At 46.1% G+C, this 12,990-nt stretch overlaps 1 protein-coding gene across 4 annotated transcripts in view; it reads right to left on the bottom strand.

Annotated features, from left to right (window-relative positions):
- The window catches only part of LOC119973541 (interleukin-15 receptor subunit alpha-like), a 67,364-nt gene that overhangs the window by 16,068 nt on the left and 38,306 nt on the right, over positions 1–12,990 (bottom strand). Inside the window, exons 3-6 of one of the 4 annotated variants that reach the window (XM_038811826.1) lie at positions 12,303–12,425; positions 1,198–1,329; positions 923–1,078; positions 127–231 (exon numbers count right to left, since the gene is read on the bottom strand). In XM_038811826.1, the coding sequence (XP_038667754.1) occupies positions 127–231; positions 923–1,078; positions 1,198–1,329; positions 12,303–12,425 (516 nt within the window). The remainder of the gene's footprint in view (positions 1–126; positions 232–922; positions 1,079–1,197; positions 1,330–12,302; positions 12,426–12,990) is intronic. The other 3 variants (XM_038811827.1, XM_038811828.1, XM_038811830.1) reach the window with 3 other exon arrangements.

Genomic DNA, 12,990 nt, shown 5'->3' with positions numbered 1-12,990 from the left:
GCGAAAACACTGAACCCAGCCATAGCAAGTTGTGGAATAAGTTACAATCCTGAAATTACGGTACTCATTACACTTCCAAAAGTCCAAGTAACAAGCTCAGAGAAAAAAGTTACGGTTCTACCTGACCTGAGGTGCCAAGAGTGACGGTAACGTCAGAAGCAGTTTCTGATGCTGTAGTTGGTTTTACTGTCCTTTCTGTCACTGCTCTCCTGGTTGTCACTGGCTCCGTTCCTAAGTTGGCGTTAATATAAGATGGAGAACGTTTACAATTAGCTAGCTCTTGCAGAAATTAGAAACGTATTTTGGTGGCGTGACATGAGCAACAGGCTAGCTTAAATTTACGCTGTTACAAATACTGTGCGTCTGGAAGAGGAGCGGGGCTTCTTATTGAGCTCCAGCGTTGTCTGTGTTACAATGTGGTGGCAGGTAGTAAGGTTTGGCAGTCTAGCTTTACCAACTGTGATGTTGACGTTAATCCATCAAAATGATCGGATAAAGAATCATAGAATTTACAGTGCAGAAGGAGGCCATTCAGCCCTTCGAGTCTGCACCGGCCCTTGGAAAGAGCACCCCACTCAAGGACACACCTCCTCCACCCCCTCCCCTTAACCGAGTAACCCCAATTAACTTTTTTGGACACTAAGGGCAATTTAGCATGGCCAATCCACCTGACCCGCACATCTTTGGACCGCGGGAGGAAACCGGAGCACCCGGAGGAAACCCACGCAGACACGGGGAGGACGTGCAGACTCCACACAGACAGTGACCCCAGCCGGGAATCGAACCTGGGACCCTGGAGCTGTGAAGCAACTGTGCTAACCACTATGCTACCGAGCAATGGGATTACGACTGCCAATCCGAGCACAGCCAAGACTATCATAAGAAGCATGACATGTCTCACACGCTCTGAAAGTCTACTGACCTGTAGTACCGTGAATACTGTTAGTGACTGTGGTTTCAGCTGCTGCTTTCAGAGTGGTGGCTGAGGGTACTGTTGCTTCAAATTCTGTTTCAGCTGTCGAGGCACTTGGCGTTGAAGGCCTTACTGCTGTCCATGCTGTAGCTAAGGGTCCCAGTCCTACGTTTTAATTAATATAATGGGCAATATTTAAGATAAACTGATATTTACACAACTTCCATGAAATCTTCAACAACATTTCATTTGCTGGGCTGTGCAGGCCCTATTGAGGAACCAACCTGAGGTGGCTGTATTGCCTGGAGGGCTGGAAGACGTTTGATTGCAGCCTGAAACTGACGTTGGTGTAGCAGTCAGGGTTGTTGACTCTATCGGTACAGTTAATGTTGTCATTGCTGATGATAAATGGCTTCCTAGAGTTTCCGTTGCGTAATAAAGTACAAAATATTTACAGTGAGCTCAGGCTGCTGCTTTAAGGAAGGCCTTTGCCTATAAGATGGAACTCTGCACAGGATGACCCTTCCTATTCGACAAGGTCAGGCAATGCATGACCCTGGGCCGATTCTGATGAATTACCATGGCGTTTTCATGCTTGTGCTCACTTGAGGAAGAGGAAGTCCTGACGGGTGGGATTGGCACAGAACGCACAGTGCAATAATGTGCAAAAGATTCCGGGCATGTTTTTAAAACACCTACGTAATTATTGCACATAATTCTGGTCGCCACACTGCCAGAAAGATGCGGAGGCTTTGGATAGGGTGCAGAGGAGGTTTGCCAGGATGTTACCTGGTCTGGAGGGTGTTAGCTACGTGGGGAGGCTGAATAGAACGACGGAGGTTGAAGGGTGACCTGGAAGAGGTCTACAAGATTATGAGGGGCATGGGTAGAGTGGATGGGCGGGCACTCTTTCCCAGGGTGGAGGGGTCAGTCACCAGGGGACATAGGTTTAAGGTCCATGGGACAAAGTTTAGAGATGTGCGAGGCAAGTGTTTTTACACAGAGGGTGATGAGTGACTGGAATGCCAGGGGAGGTTGTGGAAACAGATGCAGTAACGGCGTTCAAAAGGCATCTTGACAAACACATGGATAGGATGGATACAGAGGGATACGGCACAAGGAAGTGCTGAGGGTTTTAGACCAAGGGTGGGACCATGACCGGTACAGGCTTGGAGGGCCGAAGGGCCTGTTCCTGTGCTGTATTGTTCTTTGTTCTTTCTAAAATAGTCCATGAGATCTAACTGGGCCATATCAATGTTTATATTTCACATAGAACTCCTCCCACCCCTCATCATCTGGTGGGGCTGGTTTAGCACAGGGCTCAATCGCTGGCTTTTAAAGCAGACCAAGGCAGGCCTGCAGCGCGGGTTCATTTCCCGTATCAGCCTCCCCGAATAGGCGCCGGAATGTGGCGACTAGGGGCTGTTCACAGCAACTTCATTTGAAGCCTACTTGTGACAATACGCGATTTTCATTTCATTTCATCTAACCATATCATCATGTCATTTTATTTATTTCTTCATTCTGTGCTTACCTAGTTGCACCGTAACTGCATCTATTCTAACTGCTTCAGGGCAGCACGGTAGCATTGTGGATAGCACAATTGCTTCACAGCTCCAGGGTCCCAGGTTCGATTCCGGATTGGGTCACTATCTGTGCGGAGTCTACACATCCTCCCCGTGTGTGCGTGGGTTTCCTCCGGGTGCTCCGGTTTCCTCCCACAGTCCAAAGATGCAGGTTAGGTGGATTGGCCATGATAAATTGCCCTTAGTGTCCAAAATGTGTTGGGTGGGGTTACTGGGTTAAGGGGATAGGGTGGAGGTGTTGATCTTGGGTAGGGTGCTCTTTCCAAGAGCCGGTGCAGACCTGATGGGCTGAATGGCCTCCTTCTGCACTGTAAATTCTATGATAAAAAATCTGTGCAGTAGTTAGTTCTATATTCTTACTACTCTTTGAGTAAATACATTTCTCCTGAATTTCCTACAGGTTTTATTAGCCAATAGCCTATTTTTATGGCCTGGTTTCCCTACACGAGGAAACATTTTCTCCATGTCTTCCCGACATAATACTTGCATTACTTTAAAGACCTCTATCTTGTACTTTTCCAAGAAAGGAACCTCATTCTAATCAGGCTTTGCTGCTACTTAGAACCTCTCAGTTCTGGTATCTACCTTGGATTTTTTTGACAACTTCACCCATGCCTCTAAGTCTTTATCTACATCTTTTTATAAATGGAGACCAGTACAGTGCACAGTACTCCAAATCTGGCTGTTGGTGTCAGTGTATCTTCACACCTATTTACTGTTTTTACCCTTTGGGGGAATAGTGAGGGAAGTGGCGGAAGGGTTTCCGAGATGATTGTTAGCCCTTTGAATAGTGTTGAACACTCCTTCCATGGCCGAAAAGTCCTGTTGTTGGACACATCCAAATGTGGCCTGACCAAGATTCTGGACAAGTTTGACAATTACTTCCCTTCGATCGTATTCCCCCAGAAATCAACCCCAATGATAAGGGGCGGGATTCTCCGATTTTCAGGCTATGCCCTGACGCCGGAGTGGGAACGGTAGCATTTTACGACTGAAAATTCGGCGCAAAACGGCCATCGATCCTCTGTCTGGTGGGGGGCTAGCAGGCAGGCAGCGTAGAGCACCCAGGTCTAGCTACCGATACGGCCGGAGAATTGCCGGGTTCGAGGCTGCGCCGTGCAACATGGCGGCGGCCACCTGCAGAGCCGGCCTGCCAAATAGTGCCCCCCTTTTGGCCAGTTCGTGACCCCCAGACCACCCCCCAACAGTGCTCCCAGCCCGTGCCAAAGTCCCCCCTGTCCGCGGATCGGCTCTCCCCCGACTGTGGTGTCGCTGGTCTGAGTCCGCAGCCGCCACACCGAGTTCCCGACAAATAATAGCGTGAGAGACCCACACCATCAGGAACTTGGCCTGTCAGGGGCGGAGCATGGGGGGGCTGAGGCGATCTCCTGAGGCCGTCAATATGGCAGCTGGCATACTCCGAGAGTACGTCACTTTGGAGGGGGGCAGAACATCGCGAAAGCGGTGCCGTCCCCGAATTCGGCGCAAACGTTGATTCTCCGGCCAATCACCGAACGCGATTTTGGCATCGGTGACCGGAGAATCACGTCCAGGGTTAGCATTTTATGGCCTTATTATTCTTTGTTTCTGCTTTTAATGGTTACGTGCCTTGGATGTTTCTAATCCATTTAATCTCTTATTGTCCGAATAATGGTTGCCCTGCATGTTCTTCCTTCCAAAATGCATCACCTCAGACTTACATTAAAATAATTTGTAAATCAAACACCCATTCTGCAAATTTATTAATGTTTTTCTGTGCTTTGTAATCATTTTCCATTGTATTAACTGTATCTTTCAATAAGCTGTCACGGCAAATTTAGAAATTGTACTTCCAATTTCCAAGCCAATACTGTTAATGTAAGCTTTTAACAACAGTGGTCCTAACATCGATTCCTGTAGAGGACCTCTTAGCACATTGAGTACAGTTCCTAACACCTCGTCTCTATTTTGTGACCCACTTACTATCCATTCTTTACTCAAGGCACTGAGGATCCGGGTTCGATCCTGACCCCGGGTCACTGTCCGTGTGGAGCTTACACATTCTCCCCGTGTCTGCGTGGGTCTCGCCCCCACAACCCAAAGATGTGCAGGCTAGGTGGATTGGCCATGCTAAATTGCCCCTTAATTGGAAAAAAAGAATTGGGCTCTCTAACTTCTTAAAAAAATACTATCCATTCAGCCACCTGTCCCCTGACTGCACATTTCTGATCTTAGAAATGAGTCTATGTGTAACTTGAGAAGATTGCTTAATGTGATCATGATGCCCCCGACGGGCAAGGAGGAGGAGGTAGTGGTGGCGATGGACGCTGAGAAGGCCTTCGATCGGATGGAGTGGGGCTATCTGTGGGAGGTGCTCGGACGGTTTGGGTTTGGGGAGGGACTGGTGAATTGGTTCAGACTACTGTACCAGGCCCCAAAAGCTAGCGTTAGGACGAACAGGGTAGTGTCAGATTATTTCAGACTCTAGAGGAGTAGGAGGAGAGGGTAGAGTCTCAGAAATTTATAAGGTGCTCATGAAGGGGGAAGAGTCCCAGACGGAGGAACTGAAACTCAAATGGGAGGAGGAGCTTGGCGGGGAGATGGAGGACGGGCTGTGGGCAGAAGCCCTGAGTAGGGTAAATTCAACCGCAACATGTGCCAGGCTCGGCCTGATTCAATTTAAGGTCGTTCACCGGGCCCACATGACGGTAGCTCGGATGAGCAAATTCTTTGGGGTAGAGGATAAGTGCGGTAGATGCGGGGGAGGACCAGCAAACCACGCTCACATGTTTTGGGCATGCCCTAAGCTTAGCGGGTACTGGGAAGGATTTGCGGGAATCATGTCCCGGGTGCTAAAAACAGGGGTGGCAATTTTTCGGGTTTCGGAAGACCCGGGAGTCCAGGGTGAGAAAGAAGCCGATGTTCTGGCCTTTGCTTCCCTGATAGCCCGGCGACGAATACTGCTGGCATGGAGGGACTGAAAACCCCCGAAGACCGAGCTATGGCTTTCGGACATGTCAAGTTTCCTGGGTATGGAAAAAATTAAGTTTGCCTTGAGGGGATCTGTATTGGGGTTCGCCCGAAGGTGGCACCCATTCATCGACTTCTTCGCGGGAGAGTGAGCGTCAGCAGGGGTGGAGGGGGGTGGGGGGAGAGATTAGAGTAGAGTAGGAGGGATAAATAAGCGGGTAGTGTCAATGGGAGAGGGGCGGACTTGTGCAGTATGGTTGTTTGAAGTATTGTTTTTACGTTGACGTTTGCACATTTTTGCCTTCTTTGCTTTTTTTTGTGTTGTTAACTGTAACTGTTTACAATGCTGAAAAATACCTCAATAAAACTGTTTGATAAAAAAATGAAATGAGTCTATGTGGTATCTTATCAATTGCCTTTTGAAGATCCAAATACTATCTATTAACTTTCTGTTACTTCTTCAAGGAATTAAATACGGTTCATTTTTGAAGCCTCTGCTTTTGTTCATTTTTTGGTTCTCGATGTTTTTCTGTTATGTAAAGATTCCATTATCTTTCCCAATAACGACATTAAGCCTACTGTTTACAGTTCTGTAGTTTATAGGTCTACTGTTTCCTGAACTTCTTCTGCCACCCTTTTAAAATATAGCAATAGGGTTTCTATCAGCCAGTCCACTGGCATTAACACCTTTTCTAATGAATTGTTATATATATGCTAAATTGCCGCTGGTAGTTCTTCCCTAACTTCTTTTAATACGTGCACATGTGATCTGTTTGGAGAAGTTGCTTTGTCTTCCCTAAGTTTTTAAAATTTGTTTAGCAATTATCTCCTCCTTTTCAATCTTAACTGTCTCCGGATCAGTTTTGGTCTCATCTTCTAACTTAGTGTCGACCTCGTTATTCTCCCTGGTAAATGCTGAGGCAAAGAAACCCATCAATATTTCTGCCAATTCACTGTTTATCGCCTGTACACTTTTGTGGTTCGACCCAACGTTCCCGCTACACTGGGTCTGTGTACGGCTGCACGACAATCTGGAAGGCACAGCGAAGACGGCTCACAAGATGTTGCCTGTAAGATTCTGTGCATCTGTGGCTATGCAAACAATGTGTCATGCATTGATATAAATAGGCTGCGTGCAACAAAGAGAATTTAGAGAGAACACCAGTCACATCCCTTTCTTTATACTTATTCTGTTATTTATCTGTCTGTACAGTACTTTATTTTTTCTTTTTATATTCGTTGACAGTTTAGTTTGGTTGTGCTGCTTTGCCCGTTTTGAATTGCTTGCCAAACCACTGCATATTCCATTTTGTCATTCTTTGCTTCATTACCTGTGCATGCAGTGGATTTCCTTCTTCCATAGTTTCAATTTTCTATTTATCTCTTCCTCCATCTGTGGTTTGTCCTTGTTGGCTTTTTAAAAAGAGGAATCCATTTCTTTTAAACGCTACAGATTGCAAATATAATTTTTTTTAACAGCTCCTCTATCTCTCTACTTGCCAAAATGTTCTTCCAGTTTATGTTCCATGGTTCTATTCCCATTACCTTAAAATTAACTTTTTTTTTCAATCTATCACTTTGATCACTGTCTTATAACTTCTCAATCATTATTTTAGACTTTATTATGTTATGATTGCAGTTGGACAGATGTTCCCCTATGCTTCCTTCTCTTTTCTGTTCTGGTTCATCTCTCAAGGACAGCAGAGTGGTTAGCACTGCTGCCTCACAGCTCCAGGGACCTGGGTTCAATTCTGACCTCGGGTGACTGTGCAGAGTTTGCACTTTCTCCCAGTGTCTGCTCCGGTTCCCTCCCACAGTCCAAAGATGTGCAGGTTAGGTGGATTGGCCATGCTAAATTGCCCCTCAGCATCCAAAAGGATAGGTAGGGTTACTGAGTTTACGAGGATAGGGTGGAGGCACGGGCTTGAGTAGAGTGGTCTTTCCAAGGGCCGATGCAGGCTCGATGGGCTGAATGTCCTCCTTCTGCACTGAAATTTCTGTGTAAGTCTTTTTGGGCTTCTAATGGATTCAGTAGGAAAGGAGTCATGAACACGTGGAAAAACATCATTCCGTTTCCTCCATTCCTTTACCTTATCAGTTTATTTGGGAATAGTTGAAATCTCTCAAATTATTATTCCATGTTTTTATTACTGCTTTCATAGCTTTTGTACCTATTTCTTTTTCCACTTCCCTTCCACTATTAGGTGGTCTGTGGAGTATTAACGTGATCTGTTCCAGCTTAACCTTTGTCTCACCCCATGGGCAGGGTTTACCTACTCCAACTTATCCTTTACCTTTGCCACAATGTTCCCAATTTTTAAATTGGTTGTGGCTGCAGAGGATGCTGTCAATCCCCTAATTATCAAATCTCCTATGACCGCAACCTGCCTATTCTGCCTCTTTCTCTCTGGGGCTCTACTCCAAGGTGCCAGCTAACATTCTGGCCATCCTTCGTGCAACTTTCATCATCACAGTTACTGTGTTGCTCCCGGTGGAAAGGGCCAGGATCTGTAGAATCATTCCTCTGAACTCCAGCGAATACAATCAGAACCGACTCAATCTCTCCTCATACATCAGTCCTGCCATCCCAGGACTCAGCCTGGTAAACCTTCTCTGTATTCTCTCTATAGCAAGAATATCCTTCCTCGGATAAGGAGACCAAAACCACACATAATATTCCAGGGGTGGCCTCACCAAGGCCCAGTATAATTGCAGCAAGACACCCCTGCTCCTGTACTCGAATCCTCTCGCTATGAAGGCCAACATACCATTTGCCATCTTTACCCCCGTTATACCTGCATGCTTACCTTCAGCAACTGGTGTACGAAGACACCTAGGTCTCGTTGTACATTCCCCTCTTCTAGTTTAGGGCCATTCAGATAATAATCTGCCTTCCCATTTTTGCTACCAAAGTGGATTACCTCACATTTGTCCAGATTATCCTGCATTAGCCATTAATTTGCCCACTCACTCAACTTGTCCAAATCATACTGAAGGATCTCTGCATCCTCCTCACAGCTCACCCTCCAACCCAACTTGGTGTCATCCGCAAATCTGGAGATATTACATTTTGTTCCCTCATCTAAATCATTAAAATATATTGTAAATAGCTGGGCTCCCAGCACCGATCCCTGCGGTACCCCACTAGTCACTGCCTGTCATTTGGAAAAATACCTGTTTATTCCTGATCTTTGTTTCCTGTCTGCCATCAATTTTTCTATCTATCTCAATACACTAGCCTTAATCCCATGTGCTTTAATGTTACGAGCTAATCTCTTTTGTGGGGCTTTGCCAAAAGCCTTTTGAAAGTCCAAATAGATCACATCCACTGGCTCCCCTTCATCAACTCTACTAGTTACATCCTTGAAGATTTCCAGTAGATTTGTCAAGCATGATTTGCCTTTCATAAATCCATATTGACCCTGTCCGATCCTGCCACTGTTTTCTAAGTGCTCTGCTATAAAATCTTTGAGAATGGATTGTAGAATTTTCTCCACTACCAATGTCAGGTTGACAGGTCTATAATTCCCTGTTTTCTCTCGACCTTTCTTTCTAAATAGTGGGGTTACATCAGCTACCCTCCAATCTTCAGGAACTGTTCCAGAGTCTGTAGAATCTTGGAAGATGACAACCAATACATCCACTATTTCTAGAGCTAGTTCCTTAAGTACTTAGGAATGTAGATGATCAGGTCCAAGGGATTTATTGGCCTTCAATCCCATCAATTTCCCCAGACCATTTCTCTATTAATATTGATTTCCTTCAGTTCCTCCCTCTCACTAAACCCTGTGTTCCCCCACATTTCTGGTACGTTATTTGTGTCCTCCTTTGTGAAGGCACAACGAGGTACATATTTAGTTGGTCAGCCATTTCTTTGTTCCCCATTATAAATCCCCCTGTTTCTGTCTGAAGGCATTGGTCTTCACCAACCTTTTTCTCTTTACATACCTATAGAAACGTTTACAGCCAATTTTTATGTCCCTCACAAACATTTGACTTGTGGATAACCAGCTACCCCCATTGAAGTGGGATTTTGGAAGGCCAGAAGTGAGAGCCCTGGAGTGTGCAGATCTGAACAGGTAAGAACTGGTCTGAACTTGATGGATTCACTTGGATAGCTGTGGTACGCTTTGGAAAGACACCTTTGGGAGAGGTAAGGCACAATTCTGGTTTGTTAAAAGTGAACATGATTGTGTACTTTTTAAGTACAAACTCATTGAAACTGTCAAGCTGTCAATGAACTGTCCAGCTGTCAGGGAACTGTTAAAGAGCTATTCAGCTGTCAAAGAACTGTCCAGTTGTCAATGTACTCTTAAAGAGCTGTCCAGCTATTTTTTTAGAACAGTACAGCACAGAACAGGCCCTTCGGCCCTCGATGTTGTGCCGAGCAATGATCACCCCACTCAAACCCACATATTCACCCCATACCCTTAACCCAACAACCCCCCCATTAACCTTATTCTTTAGGACACTAAGGGCAATTTATCATGGCCAATCCACCTCACCCGCACATCTTTGGACTGTGGGAGGAAACCGGAGCACCCGGAGGAAACCCACGCACACACGGGGAGGACGTGCAGACTCCACACAGACAGTGACCCAGCCGGGAATCGAACCTGGGCCCCTGAGCTGTGAAGCATTTATGCTAACCACCATGCTACCGTGCTGCCCCTGTCAAAGCTATCCAGGAAGTGTCAATGTTGTCAAGAAGCTGTCCAAGGATACTAGATGAGTTGGCACAGATGAGGTTAGGGAAAAGGGTGGTAAGGTGGAGCATGGTTTGGCACTAAATTGATGTAGGGAGTATGGGGGAAACGTGGGTGGGTAGAGGGGCATGGGGTTGTCATAGGTGTGAGAGGGACATGGGGGTGGGTACGGTATGGGGAGGGGGGTGAATGTTGTTTTTTTGTTAAATTATTATTTTAAAATTCATTTAAAAACAATGCCCGGCAACAGATACAAGACCTGTGCCCAGCCAGCCTGTGCACCCAGCAGCCTGAACATTCATTCCAGGGTCGCCCGCAACAACTCCCGTTTCATGACTCGATGGGCCGAATGGCCTCCATCTGCACTGCAGTGATTCTATGATTCCATGCCATAACTTTGCCTTTAGTTTGGTGGAAACACTGTTTTTTCACATGCACCGACTGCCTCTCGCAAAGTTTCACCTATGCAACAAGAGCAGTTCCGAGGAATATGATATCAGAGCAGCACATGTTTCGAGGAAATTCCCAAATATAATCTCAGCATCTTCAATATGCCACCTTGAAATATCTTTCTAAAGAAAGCCCAGCAGCTTTAACCATTCATCCTAACGTCCAGCTCTGGTCTCTGGGACCGTTTATGGTCAACTGCCTCTGCACCCTCTCAAGAGCAGATCTGTCTCAGCTGATTGCCCAGGTCTCTGCTTCTGTCAGGCTCTGTCTGTTGTGTATCTCCTTGTGAAACAGCCCCTTTCCACTATGGTTCAATCCCTCTAAAATGCATCAAGGCAGAGTTCACATTTTATAGCCATTCAAACATGGGTCAATAACCCACGGCAACACAAAGTTTGTTTTTATATTAAATACTAGAAGAAACAGTTAACATTTAAAATGATTTTCGGGCTCATCGGTCATGGAGGCCTGTACCAAAGGCGAGTGAGCCGCCAAGAGTAGTGACTCTGTGCTTCCGTAGGTACAGTGTAAAGGAGAAGGACCTGTGCTGGGCAAAGCAGAAGCGGGTGGTGCAGTGGGCTGGAGCTGGTATACGCATACACCAGGACTTTACGGTGGAGCTGGCGAGGAGGCGGGCTGCCTTCAGCCGGGTGAAGAAGGCACTGTACATCAGCAAGGTGCAGTGCGGCATAGTATACCCAGTTAGGTTGAGGGTAACCTACAAATCCAAGGATTTTTATTTTGGGACAGCAGAAGCAACGGAGGAGTTTGCGAAGGCAGAAGGACTGTGACTGAATTGAGAAATGGTCGTGTACCGATGTAGCCCCATGTAACTGTATTTTTTCACTGCGTGCTGGTGTATGTGCTAAATGAGCCAACGTTGTATATATTTGGACAAGGGAACAGTTGGGACTTTCGCTGGCCATGGTGGTTCTTTGGGGCTTGGGTGTGTATGCGGGGGTTGTGTGCTCAAGGGGATTTCTTGGTTTTCCTGGGACCGGGCAAGGGGGAAGGAGACCCGGGCGGGGGCCTCCACGCTGGCTGGTTTAAGCCGGCCAGTGAACGGGAGTGAGGTGGGGGGAGGGGCTGCGGCCATCGGAGCCTGGTAGAACAGGTTCCGGTGAGTCTAGCCGGGGTGGAAAGTTGGGGGGAAGGAACAGAGGTTGTGGGAAGGAGTTTTATAAGAGGAAGTGGAAGGGAGGAGCCGGGGAGGGGGGGGGTTTACAATTCATGGGTGTCATTTGCAGTACTCTTTCGGGGATTGGATGCCATTGAATGTTTTGGGGGGGGGGGGTGGGGGGACTCTATAGGTCAATGATGACCATAGGCGATTCCAGATTCCTTTTTCTTTTTTTTTTCCTTTGTTTTTCCCACCGTGGGAGGGTTTGTTTTATTTGATGCTTATATTGTCAGGCGGGCCATTGTTTGGGGGTTGGTGGGAGGATGTGATCGTTGTTGTTGATAAAGGGATTGACTTTGTATTTGTTACCGTTTACTGTTTGTTGGTGGGGTGTAAATTCTGAAGAAAATGTGAAAATGGAGAATAAAAATATTTTACAAAAAAAACATTTAAAATTATTTGATATTCAACATATTAAGGAAATATCGTTCAATTAAATATTCACTGAATATTCCACACATGCGTTTACGTTTTTCTCAGTACTCCCTGAAAATTACTGGCGTTAAATAGTAACGCACCTGTGGTGACTGTAATGTCCATAGTTGATGCTGTAAAATGGTCTGAAATTGATCCTGCCGTAGGTGCCGATGGTGGTGACTCTACAGATGTTGACTCTACAGATGTCGCTAAAGATGTCAATGCTGTGAACAGACGACTTTCTAGATTTTCATCCACATAAAACTTGAAATATTTAAAACAAACTCAGGCCACCGTCATTAACAATGTAGCCTTCCTTTCGGAACGCTCCCTTAATTTAAAAAAAAAATGATATTGGAATAATAACTTTCTCTCAAATGTCTCACACACGTGTCTGGCAGAGTGAGCCTTTCGCTGATCTACCATGTGCTGAGGGTGTGAGGTAGCTTCGCAGATAATATATGGGACTTGCCATTGTTGGTCCGACAATAAATGATGGATGGAAATTGGGGCAAGAGCACCCATCTGCAAAGACTCCCACACACAATGCCTGGAGCCCTTCAAAAGAAATTGACACAGGATCACAGAATGGTTCAGCACTAAAGGATGCTAGTCGGCCTATCATGGTTGTCTCATCTCCCTACAACAACAACTCAACCAGTGCCACACCCCACCCTCCCCACGTAGTCAAGCAATTTGATTTTTCGTCTTCAGAGAATTATCCAATTTCCTTTTGAAAGCCATCATTCATTTTTCATTGGCTCATGGGATGTGCTTCCTGGGCCAGCA

Source organism: Scyliorhinus canicula, chromosome 11, assembly GCF_902713615.1.
Source record: "Scyliorhinus canicula chromosome 11, sScyCan1.1, whole genome shotgun sequence".
In the NCBI taxonomy this organism is placed as follows: Eukaryota; Metazoa; Chordata; class Chondrichthyes; order Carcharhiniformes; family Scyliorhinidae; genus Scyliorhinus; species Scyliorhinus canicula.
The sequence above is the reverse complement of the archived record's forward strand: the minus strand, read 5'-3'. Positions and strand labels throughout refer to the sequence as shown.